Source organism: Chanodichthys erythropterus, chromosome 5 (genome assembly GCF_024489055.1).
Source record: "Chanodichthys erythropterus isolate Z2021 chromosome 5, ASM2448905v1, whole genome shotgun sequence".
NCBI classification, from domain to species: Eukaryota; Metazoa; Chordata; class Actinopteri; order Cypriniformes; family Xenocyprididae; genus Chanodichthys; species Chanodichthys erythropterus.
In genome coordinates, this window is record NC_090225.1 from 6,936,508 (window position 1) to 6,962,669 (window position 26,162).

The window sequence follows — 26,162 nt, forward strand, 5'->3', positions numbered from 1 at the left end:
AAAAAATTATATTCAAGCGAAATAAGACAAATTTGGACCTCTTCATCTTGTTCAAAAGTTTCCTGATAATTTACTCACCTTCATGTCATCCAAGATGTTCATGTCTATTTTCTTCAGTCGAAAAGAAATGAAGGTTTTTGATGAAAACATTCCAGGATTTTTCTCCAAATATTGGACTTCAATGGACTCCAAACAGTCAAAATTACAGTTTCATTGCAGCTTCAAAGCGTTCTACGTGATCCCAGATGAGAAATAAGGGTCTTATCTAGAGAAACCATCACTCATTTTCTAAAAAAATAATAATAATTTTTATACATTTTAACCATAAATGCTCATCTTGAACTAGCTCTCTTCTTCTTCTTCTCTATTAGAATTCCGGTAGTGTAAACAATGCTAAGTGTATTACTGCCCTCCACAGGTCAAAGTTTGTACTAAACTGTCATATACAATATGCTAGTGCAAGTATATAACAATTAGTTCAAACTTTGACCAAGAAGAGAGCTAGTTCAAGATGAGCATTTATTGTTAAAACTTATATAATTTTATTTTATTAATTATTTTAGAAAATGAGCGATTGTTTCTTTAGATAAGACCCTTATTCCTCGTCTGGGATCATGTAGAATGCTTTGAAGCTGCAATGAAACTGAAATTTTGACCTTCAACTGTTATGGGTCCAGTGAAGTCCACTATAAGGAGAAAAATCCTGGAATGTTTTCATCAAAAACCTTAATTTCTTTTCAACTGAAGAAAGAAGGACATGAACATCTTGGACAACATGGGGGTGAGTAAATTATCAGGAAATTTTAATTTGAAAGTGAACTAATCCTTTAATGCATCGTGTTTCCTTCTGGAGCATCAGTGAATGTTTGAAGCTTTTTTAATAGTTGTGAGTCCCTTAGTTGTCCTCCATGTGAAAAGATGGATCTCAAAATCATTCAGTCACTGCTGGAAAGGGTTCAAATATGCATAGGATGGTGGAAAACCGAAGAATTTTTGGGACCTGGAGATTTTTTCTGAAGAACAGAACACAGTTTAACTGCTCAGGACAAACAAGGGACTCATGAAGAAGAACCATCACAAAACAAAAAAAACAGTTGTAGATCATCAGTTAACTACACACAGTATTAAGAACCAAAGGTTCAGAAACTTTTGAACTGGGTCATTTGAATAAATTCAGCTATTTTTTTATCTTATGGATTATATGTAAACATTTTCACAGATTCTGCAAGTGGTTCTTGCAACTGTATATATTAAATCACTTCCAGTGGTATTTTGGGACATATTTAGGACTAAATGTTTTTATTTTTTCATATAGGCCTATGACAAATATATATATTTTAAAATAAAATCATTTTTTTGCTTCTGAAATAAAGCTAACGTTACTCTCTGCTGCTCTGTGGACGTCTTTTTAATTTTGGCGCTCGATCCTAACGCCCTCTAGTGGCCGTTTCCGTGAACTACGTCATCCATCGCTCCTCCTACCAACAGAATGGCGGCTCCCAACGAACACAACAGCGCTTTCATCATGGTCTTGGAGTGTATCAAATAAACTTCAACAATGGCTGTTACGCCTCGTAAACCATTTACGCTGTAAGGTTTTTACAATACATTTTATTCTTTTTCATAACTGAACTGCGTTGTGCGGTAAAGTCAGCGCCACTCACGGGGTTTGACAGCTAGTATATTCTGGTTTACTAATGTAACTTACTTGTAAAATTGACATTATATACGTAACATTTTGTTAACTAAACGCCGTTTTGTAAAGTGTTTTAATGGATAATGTTTTTCGTTTGCCTGTGTGTTCGGTAAAGCGTCGAGCTATAAGAGCATCTAATGACAGGTAAGTTAGCGTCTTCCAACTGACGGTTTCCTTTCGGTGAAATTGTTTGTTTATGGTTTTGTCATATGGTTTTTAAAAAAAACAAAAAAACAGCAACACTTCGGTTTAAACAACCGAGGTCGATGACGCTGAACTGTTGCCAGTACTTTCATTTCTCAATACTAGCATAATATGCTCTGTTCCCGCCCATATTACACATTTCAGTTATAAAGTGCAAATATTGAAAGTAAACACAAGTGATGCGCTGAAAGTATTTCCTTTTTTCCTCCAGGACCAGCGGCTAAAGTTTCTTTTTGCAGACACACGCCCACCTGACCTGACAAAACTGGAAGCATGTAGCACAGGTCTGTTAAATGTAAACTCTTTCATCTATTACTGTAGAGATGCGATGCACTGTGGTGTAATGGCACAGAATTGAGCTATCTAAACCAGGGGTTTAGACCGCACTGCACATTTTGTATATCTCCCTCATCTAACACACCTGATTCAACTCATCAGTTCATTAAAAAATTAGGACCAGTCTTCAAGAAAAACATTAGTGTCTTAACTTTTAAGACTAGTCCAAGTGGTTATGCAACCGGCCCCAGATCTTGCAGACTCTATTAATTCACCCCAAAATGAAACTTCTGTCATTTATTACTCACCCTAATGCTGTTCCACACCTGTAAGACCTTCGTTCATCTTGGGAACACAAATTAAGATATTTTAGTTGAAATCCGATGGCTCAGTGAGGCCTTCATAGCCAGCAATGACATTTCCTCTCTCAAGATCCATAAAGGTACTAAAAACATATTTAAATCAGTTCATGTGAGTACAGTGGTTCAATATTAAGTGACAAGGATATTTTTGGTGTGTCAAAAAAAAACTAAATAAGGACTTATAAAGTGATGGCCGATTTCAAAACAATCACGGATAATAAATGAATCAGTGTATCGAATCTGCTGTTCGGAGCGACAAAGTCACGTGATTTCAGCCGTTGGTGGTTTGACACACGATCTGAATCATGATTCGATACACTGATTCATTCATGATCCGATGCTTCATGAAGCAGTGTTTGAAATCGGCCATCACTAAATAAGTCGTTACTTTGTTTTTTGGCGCACCAAAAATATTTTCGTCGCTTTATAATATTAATATTGAACCACTGTACTCACATGAACTGTTTTAAATATGTTTTTAGTACGTTAATGGATCTTGAGAGAGGAAATGTCATTGCTCCCTATGCAGGCCTCACTGAGCCATCGGATTTCAACAAAAATATTGTAATTTGTATTCTGAAGATTAACGAAGGTCTTACGGATGTGGAACGGCATGAGGGTGAGTAATAAATGACAGAATTTTCATTTTTGGGTGAACTAACTCTTTAAGACACTTATTATAGTGACTAAGTTTATGCAAATGGTCCCTGAAGTGGGTGTGTCAGATAAGGTAGACATACAAAATGTGCAGTGCTTAGAATCCTCCAAGACAGGTTTGAAAACCCCTGGGGCCTCATTTATAAAACTTTGCGTAGATTTCATCCTAAAAGTGTACGTACGCGCAAAAGCTAGATTCTGCGTACGCACAAAAAAAATCTGATTTATAAAACCATGCGTACGCCAGATCCTGCGCACAAATCCCTTTATAAATCCCAGTCAGCGGAAGATTGTGCGTACATGCATCTCCACCCTGTCTCCTCCCCGAAATCACCATATATGGAGCTTACGACGCCTAGTTTTACTATGCAAAACTTCATCTGCATATCATTTCCATACACGTTCCCAACCACGTGACATCCACAGTTAACACCGTCAAAGGTACAAGACATTGGAAAATATTAGATATGGACTATAAATGCAATTTGTGCCACACATTATGTTGATAAAGATCATCCAATATCCTCTTTTTGTTTTAGAATAAATATATCAAAATATCCATAAAAACAAAATTGTATAAAATACTTCAGATAAAGGTTTTAGAATAGAGATGATTCATTCATTTCCACTGGCCAGATAGTATTTTAATAGTTTTAAACAATTCAAATTCAAATTTATGCAGTTTTGCTGATATACATATCTTTTAGGAAGTTTATAGGCTATTATTTATAGGCACTTATTTATTGCAGTGTAAATACAATTGTCTGAAACGGCGCGTCGGGCCGTCGGGTCACTGACAAAGTATTTTTAAAAGAAAACATGCAAATCTTACCGTTTTCCTCAAATTATATCCTTCAAATGGTAATTATTTGAAGATCCTTCACATGAACACCTCCTGCAGCTGTGGTTGTACAGTAAGATATTATTGGACCTATTCAAACTGGACAACAGACCGTTCGACCACCAAATCCAGCAGTGTCTTCCGTAATATCCAAGTTAAGTGTGCATCACTGATCGTCATTCTCGAAAAAATATTTTGTCATAACATCGGCAGTGTGGTTTAAAGAGGAATTATTGTGCTTCCAGCACTCCTCGCTGTCATTAAAACAGCGTGTCACTGGAAAAGTGATCGAAAGTAGCACATCTACTATCTCAATTCATATCACTTTTGTCTCCACTGAGGGGGAGCATCCATTATGATGATATGTTATATACGCACATACCTTTTTATAGCCCATTCATTTAAAAAAAATAGTAAATTCAAAGTATTTGTACCTGGTTAAGAATGCTGATAATGATAATTCAGGTTGATGCAATTTGATTTATTGGGTGATGTAAAAGGATAATTTAGAAGTTTTTCATTTTAAATAGTTATTGCTATTTGGGCCAGTTGGTGTCGCCAAAACACATACTCTTCTAAAAGAGTGCGTACGCACGGTCAAGAGCATCCTTACGGTGCGCACTTATTTAAGCCAAGTTTATTTTTTTTATAAATCCCGATATGTGCGTGGAAAAATGCGTACGCATATTTCTATGCCCATTTTGTGCGTACGCAACGTTTATACATCAGGCCCCTGGTCTAAATAAATGATAGTTTTTGCATGCACATATAAGTTCACTTGTTTTAACACTTGATACATGCATCTCATTTTGTACAGATCATTCAGAAGACTTTTAAAGATACCTGTCTGTGTTTCATCTGTATAAAATGTCAAGTTTCCTCAAGCAGCATATGTCCTCTATGGGTGAGATATAGATCACAAGTGTTCAGGGATGCTTGGTGTGTTGGGCTGCTGCTGATCTGCATTGTTGGTCTGCTTGTGGTGGGCTTACTGTTGTGGCTACAATGGTAATTTTGTATTGATTGGCTTGCTGATTTTTTTTCCACTTATTTTGTAGTCATAACCCTGGAATACACTACACAAATATTGGATCTGATTTGACAGTGCCCCTATATGCTAATTTATAAATTCCTACAATAGATTTACTTGCATCAAAGTTTAATTTTCTCATAATATACATTTCAGCATCACCTCTTTTCTCACTTTGTCTGAAATGGTTTGATCAAGGATATGGGGTGCGTTCTTCGTACCTCGCTAAATACATCTGAGATGATTTGACGGATGCTAGATCTTCTAATCGTGATAACTGAACTCTGATTAATTTGGTTCTTCAAACGAATTTGTGGAATGGATTAAAATATCAGGATTAAGTTGTCTGAGGTTGCTGCACGTTCTTGTGTTCCTTGAAAAGGGCAGATGTATTGATACTCGAAACCACAATCAGCAATGCAGCGATTGGCTGGCGGCAAGACAGCAATGTAATGACGTATAATTAGAAAAGACACCTGACAAAAAACTTGATGAATTTCTGGACCTTTATAATGAAACAGCCAAGTGAACAAAATGACATTTTGACATAAATGTTAGAATAAATAAATCAAATGTGCACTGTTTTATTTATTTATTTATTTTACATGATTTTACATCAATTACTTAGATTCACAAGCATTACAGTTGTGCATTTTTGTTTCAATGTTGTAAATCGCAATTCATTTAATTTTATCTTTGAAGCAGATTTGTTACGTGACAGCATTAATTAAACTTTTAATTAAAAATTAATTAAAGTCAAGATCAAGTTACGTGCATCTCCTGCGCTGCATCAAGCCACTCCCATAATAGCTGTCATGGCTCAGAATAACTGTACAAGCATGTGTGTAAGGCTCCAATACAATTGTAAAGCAATTATTCCATCACAAATAAATCTTTCAATGAGTAAAACTGGCTGTCTATTAGGGCTGGGCGATATATCGCATGCGATTGTTACGCGCATTTCGTCAGTAAAGCCGGTTCCCTGATTACCGCTAAATTGCCATCACCTGCGATGAATCGCCTTCGATAATGAACGGGATATTGCGTAGCTTGTCAGTGAACTACGGCTCTGTCTATTAAATGCCGCTTCATTTGAAAGCAGGTGATGGCGATTTAGCGGTAATCAGGGAACCGGCTTTACTGACGAAATGCACGTGACAATCGCATGCGATATATCGCCCAGCCCTACTGTCTATAGTGTTATAGACTACACAACATTTATAATATTATTTCCAAATTAATTTGTAAATTATTATAATTTTAAATTGTTGTCCCTGGATAAGTAGAGTACATCTGAAATAAAGTAGCAGTGGCTGGGACAAATTTTAAGTATCAATTCCACTTAAACAGATGCAATCTAATCCTGTTTACATGAAATAAGCCTGCTCACAAGCAGGTTCAAGCTTACGGACCTGTTGCTATGACAGCAAGTCTAGGATGAGCGTCGAAGAACCGAACAATCCAAGATCATGCCAAATTGTCATCAATCAAATCCAGCTAACTGAGTTACAGCAGAAAGTCTGGACTCCATCACAGCTTTCATTGGCCGGGGACCGCTCAAGAGTGTGTCTCAATGATATGTAAAGCAACCAATCACAGTTCGTTTTGCTCCGCACCATGTTTAGGGGGTTGAAAATGCAAAGTCCTGTAGAATTCAACCAATCAGATGATGATGAAAACTCCCGAAGTGTTTCCATTTTGTGTTCCTAATGCTGCCTTCACTTGCTCTTAGAATTATCGTAAATACGAGTTTCCTAGGTCCCTAAAAATTCTGGGTTGTGATCGATCTACTGCTTATAGTGTGTGCCAGAAATGAAACTTCCATTACCATATCTGAATTTTGGCTCCGTAAGCTTCCTCAGCACTTCTGCACACAGTGATACGAACTAGTATTGTCAGAAGTACCAACTTCGATACCAAGTCGGTACTGAAATTTTAAAAATGTGATTCTTTGAGCGCTGTTGAGTGGATTCGTAAACACTTCTGATTGGCCATTGTGTTCACGTGTTCAACAGATATTTCTGTGATTGGCTACAATGAACAACACTTCAAAAACATGTTGTAAAAAGACATTAATGACACTCTTTACCGAGCGCTTACACGGATACACACGGGAGCGTTTAAAAGCTGGCGTCTATCAGCAGACCGGTCCGTTTTTAAATGCTCCCGCTTTCAAGATGCTTTCAAACACTTCCGTGTGCTTTCAAACGCTCCTGTGTGTTGATCATTGTTGCCAATCACATGGCTAATCAGAGGTGTTTATGAATCCACTCAACACTCCTCACATTTAAAAAAAAAATTAAAAAGCGTCACATTGTAAAAATTTCAATATCGACTTGGTATTGAAGTTAGTACTTTTGACAACACTAATATGAATTGTGATTACCGATTAGCTGATTACCCTGAATCAATATTGCAAGCGCGATACATACATACATCATACTGACGGAACGAAGGGCACACTCACACAGAAACCTTGCTAGGAGATGTATGTGACAAATGAAAACAAAATATGTTCTTAAATCGACTGAAAATATGAAACATGTTTGATATCAACTCTGACTAACCAAAATCTGCAGACTGACTTTGTCTACTTTGACTTTCGGCAACTAGCGCTGACTCCACCAGACTGCAAATCAGGACAAAAATTTGTAGAAAAAGCTATGTAGTGTATTCCAGCCAACTGTCATGATTATAATGCTCTTTAATATTTGCTTGTCACTGTGATTTGTGCCAGCTAACAATTTTACTAAACATGTTCTAATATCTAATAAAGGTTTGTGAGGCGATTCAGCTTCCCTGGTGGTATGAGGGGGTTGCTTTTGCACTTTTTTTTAATGAATGTCTGACAGTGCTTTTTTTTTTTTTTCTTTAAATAGTGAAAGAAATAATTCCACTTGGTATACCACGACACAACAGTTTAGATGCCACGTCTCGTCCTGTGTCAAGTAGTCCATGTCTTGAGTCTTCTGAGAAGACTCCAACACTCTTGAGTTCAGTGCCTAAATGCATCCCACCCACCAAAAACCCTGAGCTGGAGCAGAGGGACAAATCCACTTCAGCTGCACTCAAAGCCTCCAACAAGAGGACAGAACTGCATAGTTTTCAGAATTGCAAAGTTGTTATGAAAAAACTACAGCCAAACCATGGCAACCTTTACCTCAGTAAAAATGGCTCTCTTAATCCTACGGTTAAAAAGGACAATCTGCGAAGGAACAGTTCTTACAACAGAGACAGAGAAATTTCTTTTGCTCTCAGTAAGGAGCTGAATGAAAACTTGAGGGTAAATGCAACCATTAATTTCTTCTTAATGCATTTTAAAGTTATCTGCATTTCTAACAATATTCTAATGCTGGGATTCCTAAACGTTTTTGTCAGCTGAACACTTTTGACCTAATTGGGTCTTCTGACAAATTTGACAAGTTTTATTCTACACAATAGCAAGATATTGCTATTTTAGACCTGAGCATTAAAAAAAATGACATGACTTTTAAAATTGTATTAATTTCCATTACTTTAACATGGAAAACCCAATAGTATTTGTGACGAGCAGGGCGGGCGAGAGCCGTGAGGGAACGGCGCGAGGCCGGTGACGCGAGTGATAATGAGCGTCACCTGCGAGGCGTGCCGGCCTCGAGTCTCTCCGTCCCACCTTTCACTAGGCTCCAGTACCACCGCTTCGGGCAGCCTCTCGCGGTCTTCACTCCCGCGCTGCCCGAACTCCGCAGCACCGCGATCCCCCTCAGCAGCGAGGGCTCTCCGACAGCATGTCCCTCCTTCCTCCCGGGTTTCGGCACCAATGTAACACAGTTCGTAAATGTGGGAAGAAGGAGGCGGGAACCGGCGAACATTCAACAAAACTTTAATATAAAATAAACAAACAAAACGAAAGTAATGCCGGCAGACCCTCGCGGACGTCTGCCGGCCACACAAACATAACAAAACATAAAATAAAGTCCAGGCCTGGTCCTCTCTCGTCCTTCGTTGTAGTCGCTCCTCCTTTTATGCCTCCGGAGCTCCTCCGTGAGAGACTCGAGGCCGGCACGCCTCGCAGGTGACGCTCATTATCACTCGCGTCACCGGCCTCGCGCCGTTCCCTCACGGCCAGGGCCGGATTAACATAAGGGCTAGGTGGGGCTGAAGCCCCAGGGCCCGCGGGTAGAGGGGGCCCGTGATTGGCTGGAGGAAATGAGATTGACAAGTCATAGGTGGTTGATCTTTGTCTAATAAAATAACAAGAAAAAATGATTGGAAAATGTGCCTGACTGATAAATCCCCGTCCAATCAAAATCACTTTACAATTCGCGCCATATGACATCGCGGGAAACGCCTCTTTGCGTTATGCATGTAGATTAGACAAGCAAGCATTAGACGTTATGCAAGCCTTTATTGCTTGTTCAGCCTCGCTGGTGTTCAAAATGATAAAAAAAGTGATAGTGGTGCGCAAAAAAGGAAAAATAAGCTTGAAAGGGAGAAAAGGGATGCTAACCTTACATCAAAAATTCCAAAACTAACTACTTTGGTTCACATAAAACATCCGAGCCAGTGGAAGACCCCGCGTGCAGCGGCAGCTCACAATTATCTTCACCCACTGCACGTTGAAAAAGGTGAGATAGCAGCTGCATCAAGTTATTATTTTTATTATGAGTTAAGCCCTATTCGGATGGTAATTGTTTCTCATGAAAACGTAAGGTGTTTTCAACATTTACAGGGACGAGTCGATTGATTTTATTGCCGTGGATTCAGAATGTCAGTGTTTTTTTCTCTCATCATCATCACCCGTGTAAAAATCCCAAATTAACTTTCCTACTGTTTTTTGATGAACACCAATGTCGAGTGACTTGTCTCCAATATCTGCCTTTGAAGCACATTTTATCAGTTGCAGTTCTGGTGGCTCCATCCGTACAACTCGACCTCGACACATTCAGAACACACGTTAACACAGCGGTAGAGTTACTCACGGAACACTGCAATAATTTGCAATCACAAAAGTTCTTTATTTGCATGTGCTTTAAAGCCCTGCCAGTTAAACATGTCATTCGTGTGCTGTTCTGAGATGCGCCTTTTCTGACCCCATACACCCGAAGCGTGCACACACATTTAAGCCTGTCAAACAGTACCTGACTACTGGACTTCATCTTTCCGCGTCTGATTGCGCTACAATACTGTCAATTACACAAAAGGTTTACATAAACACAGTTGGTTATGTCTGAAGTTGAGAAAATCGGACGCGTGTAGGTCTTAAAGTGACAGCATCCTTATAGTTAGCATGCGGACCCTTGTCCTTAAAGGGATAGTTCACCCAAAAATTAAAATCCGTAATCACATACTCACTTTCAAGTTGTTTTAAACCTGAATGAGTTTCTTTCTTCTGTTGAGCACACACACACACACACACACACACATGTTTGTTTTTGTGAATTGTGGGGACTTTCCATAGACTTCAATGCATTTTACACTGAACAAACTGTACATTCTATCCCCCTACCCTGCCCCTACCCCTAAACCTAACCCTCACAGGAAACTGTGCAAACTTTTACTTTTTCACAAAAACTCATTCTATATGATTTATAAACCCATTTACATTGTGGGGACCGCTGGCTGGTCCCCACGATGTAGGTGAACTCAGGTTTATATTACATCATGGGGACATTTGGTCCCCACAATGTAATATAAACAAAAGCACACACACACACACACACACACACACACACACACACACACACACAAAAATATTTTGAAGAATGTGGGTAACCTAACAGTTGCTGGTCCCCATTAATTTCCATAGTAGGAAAATAATAATAATGTGGAAATCACTGGGGACCATCAACTGTTTGGTTACCCATATTCTTCAAAATAGTTTATTTTGTGTTAATCAGAGGAAAGAATTATTGTCTACTTTACTTCGTGTAAATAAGAGGCTGCAGTAACTTATTTCTGCTAATTTCTATATTTTTAAAAATAACATTATCATTTTGAGATAAAATGCAAGATAGAAAACCAGATGGACAAATCTCCATCTGAATGCATGAGTTGCACTGAGGTGCAATGCAAATTTATTTTTACTGACGTCCACATGAGAAACAATTACCATTTTAATATGAAAGCAAGGGTTTTTATGAATGCTTTCTTTGCCCCTTTAGATAACGACAGAAATAGTCCAATGCACAATGAAATATTGGTGCCATCACACTGTGGAATGGCAATCAGATGAAAGGGGGCCCTCGGTGTTGCTATAGCCCCAGGGCCCAATGTGTTCTTAATCCGGGCCTGCTCACGGCTCTCGCCCGCCCTGCTCGTCACAGTATTTAAAAAAAAAAAAAAGTAAATGAAATAATCAATTGAATATCAGTTGATATTTAAATAATTTAACAACATATTTGCATGTTCATGGTTCTCTGTACTATTGAATACTGTTTTGGATTATATATATGTAAATATATGGGGATGGACTATAAATATGGGGTGGAAATATTATTAATATAAGAATTTTAAAATGGGGATTTTTTTTTTCTATTTCAGATCTAAAATATTTTTATTGGCTATTTATCTTGCTATTGTGTAGATTAAAACTTGTTATTGTGATGTCCAATTTGTGAGCATATTGTTCTTTAAGACAATTATTTTCAGTGAATGTCAAAATGGTTCTCAAATCAATCTGAATGATTCAATAGAGCATCAGAATAATGTCTTTTCTAGTCATCACAATTGACTGGAAAGGTCAATGTACTGGAAAAATGGATTTGGCTATTATAGTCATAATTGTTATAGCTTGTGGTTGGTGTCTACTTACTGGATTCTAACTTCATGACCATTAATGCTCTGATGTTCTGTGTTGAGGTTGGAGGAGGTTTGTTTCAGTCAGCTGTGAAGGATCGGAGATATACACTTCCTCAGTCGTCTAACTGCAGGCGTAATCCTGAGAGCCATAATTCCTACTCATTCCAGCATAGACCCAAAACCTCAGTTAACACTTTGGAGCAAATCATCCACCATCCTGATCAGAAAAAAGATAGATTGGAGAAGAGAGACCACAAAACCTCCCACTGTAGCAACATGTCCTTACAGAAGGTACAGTTCAAGCTCTTCATTTGTATTGAAAAATGTTATATAATGATGTGTCACCTTTGTCGGAGTGACTAGTGCATGTTAAACACGTTTTCCCCTGTTTTCAATGGTTGCATTACAGGAATTAAGCAGCTCTCACCAAAAGACTAGTCCAGGTAAGGATTATTACACTTTGTTGATACTGCCCAGCTGTATATTTGATAACTTTTTAAACTAAACTGGTTCACTTTCTATGTCAATTACCCCTTTTTGCCAACAGAGGGCAGGCTGTCCTTATCTGCAAAGAGAAAAAGGGACAGTAGTACAGACAGTGAGAAGGAAATTAAACGGACTTGTGTTGATTTCCAACCCACCCCCAGCTCTTCCATTATAAACTCTCCTTTAAAGTACATCAAACGTGCTTTTGTAAATTCCAGCAATGAGTTTGTGATAACTATAAAAGATAAACAGTCCCCTACAAAGGTTCCTTCATCATCAAACACCAACAACAAACCAACACCTTCATCTTCCCTCACCAGGCAGCTGTTTAAACCAGGTAAGGACTCAAACACGGAGAGCGACAAACCTCACTCATTTCAACTTACTAAATCACCCACATCTGCAGAGCCTAAAGATGCTATGGTGGCACGTGCCAACAAAAATCCCAAAGCTCCACTGAGCCAGCCGCATTTGCGCAAAGTCTCTCCAAAGTCAAGCACGACGTTCGATAATATCGACACCCTCTTTACTCCAGACTACTGCTTATCATTGCCCAAAACTCATAACAAAAAAACAAATGGTGAGGGAGAAGCTTGTATAGTCTCCACACACACAACCTCCTCATCCAGCCATAAGGAGAGTGTTAACATTCGCTCATCCCCCCATCAGACTGATCTAAGATCACCCAGCTTTGCGGAGCAAGCCAGTTCATGTAAGATGGAACTGGATGAAAGAACACCGTTGAAAGTGGAGCAGTCACGCAGCCCCAAGGCTATCATGCCTGGCCCAGCTGCGTCGGTGAAAGTAGAAGGATCAAGAGAACCGAAGTGCTGCCCCCAGTGGAAAGATCCCTTAGATATTGAGCTGGGAGACGAATCTGGTGATGAGCTGAGAGAAGGCTGCGCTATCAGCCTGAGCAGCAGTAGCAGTGGTCATGAAGATGAGCAGCTGCCATCCCTAAGGGACATCCTGGATTGGAGTGTCCGTGTGCCGGTAACTCCCGAAAAAGATGCTTTCTCAGAGCCCAACACACCAGTCCCAAAAGCAGCAGTAAGTCTAAGAATATTCAGAAAAACACATCATGATTTCATGTGTCATTAATCAAACCTTGACATGCCTGATCTTCTTTTTGCAAGCACAAACGCCAAATTTTCTATTTTTTCTTCTCCATCTGTATTAGCCCGAGGCAGTGAAAACCAAAGCCGTATGTTATAGAAATACACTGGAGCAGATGCTGCAAGAGAAGGAACAATATCAGAGGTTGGTTTGAAAACCTGATTTGTCCTCCCACCCCAACTTAATTCCCAGTGTGTCTCATTTTGTGCTTGGATTGCTGTAGTGCTCAGTGATTGAGAGGTTAAACTATCAATGTTTAAAACACAACTTTTATTGGTGTTTAATAAGGCAAGTATTTATTTGAACCCTTTCATGTATCATTTATTAAATCACAAAGTAATTTTTTTGTTGTTTGTTTTCACTTTTAAACATTTGAAAAATCATGCCAATAACTTTTTCCCCAATATATTTTATTTTGAGGGAGTAAGTACACTGTAGTGGACACCGTGCATCAAAGGTATAAAAAGTGATTCAATAGAATTCATGCTTGGTCTGAAAAAAGGCCATGTTTTTTCAAACATTTACTAAGAGCAGATGTATGAATATAAATAAGAAGACTTCAGATGCAAAAGCCTCTAAGTCTTCTCTCTTCTCTCAGCCTAATTTAGTGACGCTCTTTTGAAAGTTCCTTCCACTGATGATTCAAAAAGTTAATAAAGACATTGTAAAAGAAATCCATATCAATCGAGGAGTTCAATAAAAATCTTCTCAAGAGACACGGTCGCTTTATATGATGAACAGATTTAATTTAGTCCTTTATTCACACACAAACATTGATCAGCCCTGTTTACACCTGGTATTAAGATGCATTTAGGTCAATCGGATCATAAGTAGACGAGGCAGACATACCCTGCTAACATCTGGAGTTTTAATCCGTCTCTTTTGACCACTTCTGTCCTGATTTCTTCGAGGGGAGGGCCTATGGGTGGGTAAATATGGATCTTTTCAGCTCTTTCAAACTAATGGATGAAATAAGCTTGGACAATTTACATACAAATGCAAAAGGAGACCACAGAAAAACATACGGAGCAGCAGCTTTCGTTTCTCCTCTGATAGCCACAAGACCACGGCGAACGCTGTGAGGGCATGTTAGAAATCAGGAATGGTGAGAAAACATTGTGCTTGGTACATTTTTTTTGTCTTCAAACCAAACTTGGATTTTCAGCCTACAAAGTTTAATCCCATCTGGCTAGCGCGCTTCCCATAACGTTTATGCGTTAGGTCAGTAGGTGGAGAGTAGGCGGTCTTTTGTGGTTGTTTGAACACATTTGACCACATGAGCATTTACACTATGAAAGCAATCCGGTCGAATGCGTTTTCCACTACCTCTGGAATTCGCTGAAAGTAGACAAGCTCAAAACGTTTTAGACCCTGTTTACACCTGTATTTAACGTTGCCACTTATGACCGGATTGATGAAAATGCTCCTTAATTCCAGGTGTAAACAGGGCCTTACATACAGCACATCAAATATGGTAAACAGAAGCTCTACTTGCATGATACACAAGAACAAACCTCAAGTAAGCAGGTTTACAAATTTAATGTGCTCTTGTATGTGTTAGTTTAAACAACTCTATGTGGATTTCTTTTACAAACTCTATAATCTTTTTGAAGTGTCAAGTTTTGGGAATCGATTTTTAATGGAGGGACAGATACCTCAGGTTTTGTTAAAAATATCTTCATTTGTGTTCTGAAGATGAATAAAAGTCTTATGGGTTTGGAACGACATGAGGGTGAGTAAATGATGACAGAATTTTTGTTTTTGACTGAACTGTCTTAACATGCTTACATTGCTTGTATTTAGAATTAGGGACTTTTCAAAACTCGTAAGTCTAAGTATTAAACTTGCATAACTCTGGACTACAGACATGAATTATACTTTAAATCAACTATGCAGTCATCAAACGTATGATTTATGTCTGGTAGACAATAATACTGCAGAAAAATCTCATAGTTTGCATTAAAGGAGATACTCAAATATTATCTAGGGACCATACTACCATAGAGACTTAGTTGGGCTCTTTATAAGTAAATGACCAGACAAAGCTCTCCGGTGACTGAGACAATATTAGAACCGAAACTAGACCCAGTAGTAATGTGCAGAAAACTACCCAAAAATACCAGTCACAACATGTGTTCTTAAAATGTAAAATTGTAGTCCTAATTCACTTATTTTTCTAAGTACTCTTGCTGTATTGATGTCAGGCTTTCTGGGTGTGTAAAATTGACAGATGATTTTTATTCATAACGTCAGTCTCACAGACCTGTAATTATGCCATGACAAAATTTGTCAAGACGAAGCAGACTGCATTTAGCCTACAGTCTCACCCTAATAAATGTATAATTACTTGACTGACTTTGTTTTTTATTTTAATACACAGGTCAAAAGAGTTGGAGAGACAGTTACTTGAGTCATGTGAAGAGGATCTGCTAAATTTAGATGAGGATGAGAACAGGGAAAGTAAAGAGGAAGACATCTCACTTGAGCAAAGGTATTTTGTTAATAGCTGGCTTCATTCACAACATTTGTTTGTTTTTCAAATCCAGTGTTAAGTAATGACTCCGCACCAGTTCAAAAAGGTTATTTTCTTTGAATCTTTTTTGATGTTTTAGAGTAGATTAAGGCAGTTCATTTAAAGGAATTAGTTTGGAATTTAAATATACAGTACAGTCCAAAAGTTTGGAATCACTAAGATTTTTAATGTTTTTAAAAGAAGTTTCGTCTGCTCACCAAGGCTACATTTATTTAATTAAAAATACAGTAAAAACAGTAATATTGTGAAATATTATTACAATTTAAAATAACTGTTTTCTATTTGAATATATTTCACAAAGTAATTTATTCCTGTGATGGCAAAACTGAATTTCCAGCATCATTACTCCAGTCTTCAGTGTCACATGATCCTTCAGAAATCATTCTAATATGCTGATCTGCTGCTCAAGAAATATTTAATGTGTACAATTGTACAAAATATTTGTACAATATTTTTTTCAGCATTATTCAATGAATAGAAAGTTCAAAAGAACAGTGTTTATCTGAAATCTAATCTTTTGTAACATTATAAATGTCTTTACTGCCACTTTTGATTGATTTAATGCATCCTTGCTGAATAAAAGTATTCATTTCTTTAATTTCTTTTCAAAAAAATAAAAATAAAAATTCTTACTGACCCCAAACTTTTAACGGTAGTGTATAATGCTACAGAAGCTTTGTATTTCAGATAAATGCTGTTCTTTTGAACTTTCTATTCATCAAGGAATCCTGAAAAAAAAAAAGTACACAACTGTTTTCAACATTGAAAATAATCATAAATGTTTATTGAGCAGCAAATCAGCATATTAGAATGATTTCTGAAGGATCATGTGACACTGATGACTGGAGTAACAATGCTGAAAATTCAGCTTTGCATCACAGGAATAAATTACTTTGTCAAATATATTTAAATAGTACACAGTTATTTTAAATTGTAATAATATTTCACAATATTACTGTTTTTTACTGTATTTTTAATTAAATAAATGTAGCCTTGGTGAGCAGACGAAACTTCTTTTAAAAACATTAAAAATCTTAGTGGTTCCAAACTTTTGGACTGTACTGCATGTACATTAATATAGTTTGAATATATATGCTATTTGGTGCTTTGTAGAATATTGTATTTATCATTAATCTGTGAATAATTTTTGTTTAATATTTAGGGAATTTTTGCAAAGGTTCTCGGTCGCCTCATGTGCCATCAGGGACATCCACCCAGGAGAGGAAGTATTCATACCTGCTAAGTTTGGTCGACTCTTCAACCACCAGACGCTGGACCTGAGGAAGATTAGCGTGACTCCGCACAACAGATCACAACAAATCCTCCTTCAGTAAGACTGGCAATAATGTGACACTCTGTACCCAAACACAAGTCATATCCAGTTTTCTCTTGCTTGTATGATACCATTTAAAAAGGTGTTAAAAAATGTCAAAACATGCCATTTTTTTGAAATGCTGAAAATTAGTGAATTGATTTATTCCTCCTGTTGAGATATTATTTTAGTAATAGAAGAGATCTTTCTGTAATTTGCCATTGTTACTAATCAGATTTGTGTTCATTTTTCAAAGAATGTGAATTTGTTATTGATATTCATGTGAGAAAGGAATGAAATAAAACAAAGTCTTATGTGCTGCTTGCTATATGAATGTTTTGATTCTTTTTCTATAGGGCCCGTACTGAACATGTGTTGTCTCTGATCAGTGCTGGCTTGTTGAGGAAAGCCTATTTTTCTTTCCCTTGTCAGCCTGAGGTTACATGCTGGCTTTTCCAGGTAAAATCATCCTCTTTCCTCACATTTTTTGTCTTACAAAACACTGTTTGCTTTTTCAATAACATCTGGAAGTATGTATAGTGGCCCCAAAAAACTTAAACTACACTTAAAAATATATGAATGCTACTCAATATTTTGTTATCTAATGCAATGCTCTTTTTGGGGACACTATGTTTTGTCTCATGCATATTGTGTTAATGTTTTTGATCTGTTGATTTAGTCTTTTTTTTAGCTGTATTGGGTAATATATTTATTTTTAGCTTTCATTTTGTATTGTTAAATGAATTTATTGCACTTTTAGGGCACACTGTTCCCATGATATACATCTGACTTAAGTTATAAAATGTACCTTGTTTAATGTTTTGTTCATGCTTGTTTATATTCTCTTGTGGGAAACCTGCATAACCTCAGGACATTTACGTTTAAACCTGTCAAAACCTATACATTACAGTCAGGTTAATTTCCTGAGAGCTTATGCTTGTAGCACTCCAACATGCATGCAACTTCGCAGACTCAACTTGTATGTTACAAAAGATAAAATCAATTAAATGTATTCAATATAATTTTCACAAGTAATAACAACAGGCACTTTAACAGGCAATTATCTACTGGAAATGTTTGTACAGTTTTATGTACAGCTAATAACAATAACGCTTTTTCAGATGATGTCCGTTCACCCAAACCCCATCATTTCCTCACTGCTCATGCAGTCCCTGCAAACCATCGCTCTGTCTGCTGCTCAACACATTGGTATGCTCAAAATACCTCATAATGGACAAATGTGCTCTTCCTGTCCAACTGATAAAGAGCTAAAATTGACCGTTGTGTTGTAGTTGAACACCAGAGCCGACGTTTTAAAGTGTGGGAACCCTCTATACGGGACATCACTCTGGTTTTCCTGAACATGGGGGCTTCGTTCATCAGTCTCTTCCCCCTGGAGGCCCTGCAACCCCCTTTTACTGAGGGCGACCTTTTGTGAGTTTTTTTTTTATTTTTTTTTAACCTTTCTATCTGCAGCATTATAACTTTTGTAGTACTATTATGTTTTGGCCTTTCAAATATTAGACATAAGCCATGATAATAGCAGCAGCTTCATAATAATGCATTTTTCATGCATTTGTATGTTTTGGCAGAGAGGCCTTTCAGCTGGAAGAAACCAGCCAAGACAGAGTGATATCTGACATGAAAGACAGTGGCAATTTACCAATGCATAATTTAGAGAGTGTTCTCAAGGTAAGCTTAATATTTGAGGAAATGTTTTATCATGTATAAGTTGTTTGTTTAATGCTAAATTAGCTTTAAATGTAATAAGTTATTGTCGATTTTCTTTGTGCCTGTGTTTTTATTTTATTCGTTTAGTACCTCTCCCTGTGTACTGCGCTGTGTCCGAGAGCGTACACTGACGAGGAGCTGCTGTTGCTTCTGGCGGTAGTGTGTAGAATTGGACTGGAGACTCATTTTCAGCTGCTACCAACTGGAAACTTCAGCCTCCTGCTCCAGAATCTGCTCAGAAACATCACAAACTGGGATGTGCAGGTCAGAAACAGTCCGTTTAATATTCGCCATAGTTCTCCTAAAAAAAAACATTCTGTCATTATTTACTCACCCTCATGCCATTTCAAACAATTGTCATTTTGGAGCCAGAAATTCATTGTCATTATATAATGAATAAAAAGTCGGTACGTTCTTCTTATGTGTTCCAAATATTAAAAGTTAAAACAGAAGACGATGACAGAATTTTAAAAGTGTCAGTTCATCATTTTCTCACATCTAACACAGCCGTCTCTTTTTTTTATATGTGTAGATATCTAAAGCTTGCCAGATCCTGACTGACTTGTCAGAAGATCATCACAACCTCAGGAGACTCGTTTATCTTCTGCCAGATAGCAGTCGTGGAAAGTGAGTGAAAACCTGTAATGCAAAATAAATATTTATTCTACTTTTAATGTAATCATAGAGATAAGTAGGTGAATCAACATTTACTGTATGAGCTTTCTGTATTTATTCATCTAATGTTTCATCAACAGGCAATTAAAACGACACCTAAGTGTATCTATCATCTCAAAGCTTTTGAATCACACCTGTACTTACAAACCTTCAGGCACAGAGTTTAAGGTGAGAATAATCCTAAAACAGTTTAGCTCTATAGACCATTTGGGAGTAGATTTGTCACTTGCAGCTGTGCACGCGTTGTGGTGGCTGAAAAACAATGGTAACAAGTGAAGGAAAATGGGCAAAATCCATGAAATAAGAGGAAAAAATGTCTTTTGCGTTTGGATGTCAGAATCACAATGCAAAAAATTATTAATTCATTTTTATAGAATACTGTTGTCGAAGATGCACAACGTCGAAGCCACAGACTGGACTGATAAAACCTGCAATGATTAGTCTACTATTAAAGCATGAATATGATGTAAACAATAGATCCACATAATATTCACATGTGCAGCTCATAGGGGACATAATTTATTAGCCCTACAGTTACAGCATGAAATTTTAAACTTGTAACATTTTGCATGGATAAGATTTAAACCTATAACAATTTTCTCACAATTCTGACTTTTTTTTTCTCTCACAGTTGCAAGTTTATATCGCAAATCCGAGGGGGAAAAAAGGCAGAATTTTGGGATATAAACTTGCAATTCTGAGGAAAAAAGACAATAATGAGTTTATATCTCACAATTCTTATTTTGTTTCCAGAATTGTGAGATATAAACTCAAAATTGCGAGGAAAAAAAGACAGAATTGTGAGAAATTCAATTACCTTTTATTTATTTATTTTTTTTATTCCATGGTGCCCGTAGACCGTAACTGTCATTTTCTGCCACCATGTAGGCTCTGCTCACAAAATACATCATTGCTGTTTGCAGACACCCAAATGGTCTGTAGATGCTTTATGATTTGTGATGGGTGTAATTATACCGATGTATCATTCACTGACTACACTTGGCAGGCCATGCTTTTGTCAAACCACTTTCTTTTTTGAAGTAATGATATATATATATATATTATATTTATATATATATATATTATATTATATTTATATATATATATATATATATTTTTTTTTTACTGGATGTAGATCATCTTTGTTTCTGACATTGTATTTTTCCAGCTATCTGAGCTGAAACCTTTCCTACCTCAAATGCGCCCCTCGTCCCTGCTGAAAGGCCTCAGGTCTGCAAGGAGAGAAGACGATTGTGATGCTACTCTAGACCAACAAGTAAGCTGAAAGTTATCTGAAGGCTGAGAGCTATTGGATCATTACTTTTTTAATATCCCAGAGTGATATAGTAAAACCACTTAGTTTAATAAGCTGATAAATGATCTTCTTTCATTCAGGCATATTACCTCTGCTACAGCCTTTTGACTTTGACAAATGAAGCCTCCAATTTTGAGTTTTTACCTTCAAACCAAAGAGTAAGTGTCTGTTTTTATAGCATTTTATAGTAAGGTAAACAATTCTCTATGTATCTTAATTTGAATTGTTGTGCCGCTTTTCTACACATGCTTTTTAATTTAACAGAATTAATAATAATGGGTTTAGAGATCAGATTATGATTTTTGTATATCAATCTAGAAGAATCGTGATGCATCTGTGAATAGATTCCTCCCCAACCCTGTTTTACAGTGCAGTCAAAAAGGAGCAGTGTAAATGAATCAGTCACTGAAAGACCCTGTCAGTGGACACAGCCCCACTCTGTCTTCTGGTACCACTCTCACCCTCAGGGACCAATTATGAATATAACTTATTTTACTCTCTAAAGAGAAAGCATTTTTGTGAATTGAAGTGAGGGGTGATTTTACTGACCAGAATGGTGATGTTGGGGGGGATTTGTTTCAGTATGCGTGAATGTATTAACTGCCTTTCTTTCCAGGTCTCTTTTTTTTAAATAGCATTTTTCATTTTATCATGAATAAGATTAGTGTCATTCATTCATTTTCAGACTTTTGACAACAGTTAATAGTATATGTCAGTATTTTTTGCATTTTCTTTTAAATGGATCAACTTTATGATTGATCCAGGATAGAGGAACAAACATTAAAACAGTCATTGTTGTTAATTATTGATAAAAAGGTTGCAGTTTATTTTACATTACGCACACTTGTGTGTACTTGCCTAAGAAAGTACTGGTAAAATAAGGTATCAACATATGATAAGGTTAGGTTTTTAGGAAGGTTCAGGGTTAGTACGTAGTTATTACTCAGTTATTGTAAGTACTATAATAAATGCAGAGTGTACAAATGGATCAGGACTGTAAAATAAAGTGCTACCGATAAATGTTTAAAATACAGTAAAAATTGTTAAATAATATCAAGGTTGTATTTCACTACATAAACACAAGGAATAATAATGCATAATAATTTTAATTTATAAATGCACTAATGCACTAATATTATTAAATGAGGTAGTCAGATGGTCATTATGGTAAAATAAACACAACAGGGTGAGCAGAACATGTCAGATCTTGTATCTTCTTTAACGCTATAGTTCACCCAAAAATGTAAATTCTGTCATCATTTACTCACTCTCAAGTTGTTCCAAACCTGTATGAATTCCTTTCTTCCGCTGAACACAGAAGAAGATATTTGGGTAACCAAACAGTTGATGGACCCCAGTGAGTTCCATATTATGGAAAAAAATACTAAGGAAGTCAATGGGGTTCATTAATCGTTTGGTTACCGACATTCTTAATAAAATCTTCTTTTGTGTTCAGCAGGAGAAAGAAACTCATACAGGTTTGGAACAACTTGAGGGCGAGTAAATGATGACAGAATTTTAATTTTTGTGAACTATCCCTATAAGAGGCTGACTGTCCATTATTTTAACTTATTACACAACTGATTACCAAATATAGTGTATATATCCATGAAGTATTGATTTCATTTGAAACAGTCTGATTTTGTAAGATCAGATGGAGTGCTATGGGTGAATTGGGACTGAAAGTGTAGGAAAGTGGTTGTCAGGGTTATTACACAAATCAGTATACAAAAATATTTGACTAAAGAATGTCAAGAGTTGAATATTTAGGAGAGCCTTGTAATAAGTTTTGACTCTTTAACTTAGCAATTCCTCATGGTGTTTTTGCTTCTGAAGTTTGAATCCAACTGCACAACAAGAGCTTACCACATCAGGGGTCTAATTTATTCTCTCAGTATTGTTTAAATGAAGTAAAGCTCATCTGACTGTGCCTTAGTCTTCCTCTTGTCTGTTTTGTTTTATATCACAAGTTTATTACTTAACTGGACTAACTTTAGCCTTCTTACACTGCCAGAATGATCTGCGGAGTCTTTCTTCTCAGCTGGAGAAGCACATTAAGTGTGACATAAGGGAGAGCGAGAAAATGCTGTACAGAAGCAAGGTGAAGAGCTGCTTCATTCTGTTCTCTGAGAATCCCTCATTCTGCTGATATCAAAGGGATTCAGATTTTTAGTGTTTTTGTCTTTTCTTCTGTAGGTGAAAGACTTTGTGGCAAGAATATACACCAAGTGGCAGGTGCTTCTCACGCGAACAAGGCCTCAAGAGGTAATGTGAAAGAATAAAGTCAGCTGATGCAGATGAAAGCTGCTATTACTTTTATCTGGTGGTGAAGGCCAAATTTTGCTTTAAAGTATTTTCACAATTCAAGCAGCAGGAGTCTTTTAAATTCATAATATACAGTCTATCATCAGATAAAAAGAAAGCATTATGATTGAAAGCTCACAAGTAGTCAGTCTGGAAGAATCAGTGACACTGTTTGAAGAATGAAGAATTTGTTGTGTCAATAGCTGTTTCCATTACCCTTTAAATTACACAAATTGAAATTCTGAATTGAGAATACGCCCAATGGAAACACGTCATTTTCGGGACATTTTGGGACGTCTTATTGAGAGAGGAAAAAATTGTTTTAGTCCCATAACATCAATTAATAGAAAAACTGTCATTTCGCAATAGTTTTTTATTGAAATTTAGAAAGTATCGCAAAACTTTTGTGCAAATCTGTAATGGAAACCCAGCCAATTATTTTTGATTTTTTTATCAGTCATGCATTACCAAGAATAGTCCTGTCATTGACTCTGGCTTATGTTTTTCCTAAACCTGATGACTATATTCTATCTATAACACAAAAAGAGATTGATTTTTGAAGAATGTCCCAGTTGCTCTTCAAACTTGGGAAAAAAAACTAGCAAAAGCACCATAAAAGTATCATAAAAGTGATCCATATGACTTTTGTACTCTTTTCTTTCAATATGATAGCTTTATTTATTAATTGCATCTTGTCAAGATATTCAGTGAAAATCAGACAAAGCTGTCTTATGACTTCGGAAGACTTAGGGGCCGTTCACACAGAACGTGTTTTTGAATTCCACTGCTTTGCTTTGTTTGTATTTCTATACAAACATGAGCTAGACATATGTTTGACTGTTTTGTTGGCGACTGCATTCTAAAAATTCAGCATTCAAGTTTAAAAAAAAAAGTTTTAAAAACATGCCTCTAAACTTTAAAAAAACCTCTAAACTCTAAACATGCGCTTTTTTCATTCCTCTACTTTGCGTCTTGCTTTTTAAACACAAAAATACGCTCTGGTTGAATGGCCACTGAGAATATAGTTTTATCATATTGTTCATTGCATGGGGAAAAAAGCAGCCAGCATGTTCTACCAAATTTTCCCTTTTGTGTTCAGTGGAAGAAAGTCATACAGGTTTGACAGTTGAGGGTGAGTAAATGACTGCATCTTCATTTTTGTGTGAATTATCTGTCTTTTATAATTCACAGGGAAAGCTGTATGATTACTGGAAGCCCCCACCAGAGGATGAGTTGCCCAGCAGTCCACAGGACCAGTCCCGCATCAAAGCACAAGACACTTCAGAGAGTCCAGAAGAAACTCTGACCGCGGAGTGGAGCAGTACAGAGTCAGATGAAGAAGCTGAGAGCAAAGAGGAAGAGGAGGGCTGTGAGGAGAAGATGGAACGAAGCAATGAAATTTGTGTGGAGGACATCAGTGATGTAGAGGAGAAAAGTGATGAGCCAAAGCAACAGCTGATGGAGATACGTGATGATGCAAAGTTTGAAGATATATCTGACGAAGAGCTGTTTGAAAGTCACGAAGACTTAGAGAATGAGGACGATGATGACGACGATCTCATGAAGAGAGAGGAGGAGCTTCTTAAAGATGAAGAAGACAAAACGCACATACCTGTAGAAGAAAACACTGATGCATTAGAGGAGCTTGAGGACTTGTTAGAGAAAGATAAGGAGCTGTTAGAGATGAAAGAGGAAGGGATTTGAGAGGGGATGTATTTGGATTCGGAGGAGTCTGAGAAAGAATAGTTGAAACTTTCTCAGGTCATTCTGAGAGAACTTTACACCACACCTTTGTTGCTATCCATTCATATGCACATAATGTAAAGATTTTTGCATTTATTAATAGTTATAAAGTGACACACGTGATGCATGTAGTTGTTTATATTGTTTATATTGTTAAACAGTTGTTTTTACAAGGTTCCTTCCTTTTAAGATATAAGATCTATTATTAAATGTTTAGCCTCTGTTTCTCTGAAAACAAGACCTTAAACATATTTTTATGTACATATATTTAATTTGTTAAAACTTAACATCTATTTGGTAAATGTGCACACTGATAGTTTCAGGATCTACTCTTTATGCTGCTGTTAAATCTATTCCATTTATTTTTTTATAGTTAGCCAAAAACTTAGGCGATCTTTATTCAGACAAAATGACTATAGCAGCAAAAACAAGGGCTTAAATCACTGTCGACTTTTTCTCTAGGTTTCATGGGTGTTTAAGCATCCCAATAGGTTTGAGTACCTAGTGGATATAGTGTATTTTTTATTATTATTTTGTTAATGTTAGCAATCCTGTCTTCCTAAAAAAAAAAAAAAAAAAAAGGAAAAAGAAAAAAATCACAGTGGTGTTTTTTTCATAAGGATCGATTATTTAAAAATGCTGCATTTCTTAAAAAATATATATAAAATCCTTTGGTTATTTTTTATGAAAATAAATACTTGTTCTGATAAAAAGGTCTGTGTGTCTCCATTCGCACTCAAGAACAGCAGCCTGGTCTTACAAATGTTTACATCATAATCTTGTACTGTTCATCTCCTCCAAATGGTGGTGGTAACGGAGCAACACGTGTGATTTTAAAAAAGAAGACATGCTTTTTACACGGATATTCACAAGTGTGTGCTTTGTAGTGAGCATCAGTCTATCCTGCTCTTTGATCTATGCAGCATCATATTCAACACAGTGAATAGATTGCATGTTTTAACAGTGCCCTTTGTTTATTATAATTGTGTAAGTGTGCTTTTTCCAATAGATAGCGAAGGAATGCGGCAACTCAAATGTTTTTGGTGTGTTTTTTCCCCCCAATAATGCCGTCCGTCAGAAGCGTGTTTGTTGTGAGATGCC

General features: G+C 36.9%; 1 protein-coding gene across 4 annotated transcripts; it reads left to right on the plus strand.

Moving 5' to 3' along the window:
• The first annotated feature begins 1,475 nt into the window (after positions 1–1,475).
• slf2 (SMC5-SMC6 complex localization factor 2) lies at positions 1,476–25,764 on the plus strand. 4 transcript variants are annotated; one of them, XM_067385812.1, is made up of 23 exons: positions 1,484–1,590; positions 1,812–1,840; positions 2,112–2,184; positions 4,854–4,940; positions 7,946–8,349; positions 11,907–12,137; positions 12,256–12,289; positions 12,394–13,382; positions 13,513–13,592; positions 15,829–15,939; positions 17,144–17,311; positions 17,650–17,752; positions 18,415–18,502; positions 18,586–18,727; positions 18,886–18,985; positions 19,112–19,288; positions 19,557–19,651; positions 19,780–19,867; positions 20,868–20,975; positions 21,095–21,172; positions 23,029–23,115; positions 23,211–23,279; positions 24,510–25,764. In XM_067385812.1, exons 4-23 carry the CDS (start codon positions 4,904–4,906, stop codon positions 25,020–25,022), a joined length of 3,702 nt encoding a protein of 1,233 aa, XP_067241913.1. In that variant the 5' UTR covers positions 1,484–1,590; positions 1,812–1,840; positions 2,112–2,184; positions 4,854–4,903; the 3' UTR covers positions 25,023–25,764. The 4 variants fall into 4 exon arrangements, with proteins under 4 accessions (XP_067241912.1, XP_067241914.1, XP_067241913.1 ...); XM_067385811.1 differs by lacking the exon at positions 1,812–1,840 and having other exon boundaries at positions 1,476–1,590; XM_067385814.1 differs by lacking the exons at positions 4,854–4,940; positions 7,946–8,349.
• The last annotated feature ends 398 nt before the right edge of the window (positions 25,765–26,162 follow it).

What these genes read in the sequence shown, in the direction of transcription:
- slf2 (XM_067385811.1), top strand. Translation starts at nt 4,904, where the DNA reads ATGTCAAGTTTCCTCAAGCAGCATATGTCCTCTATGG. An exon ending in TCACAACAAATCCTCCTTCA is followed by an intron (nt 17,312 to 17,649) that starts GTAAGACTGGCA and finishes CTTTTTCTATAG; the next exon opens with GGCCCGTACTGAACATGTGT. An exon ending in CCAGATAGCAGTCGTGGAAA is followed by an intron (nt 19,652 to 19,779) that starts GTGAGTGAAAAC and finishes TTTCATCAACAG; the next exon opens with GCAATTAAAACGACACCTAA.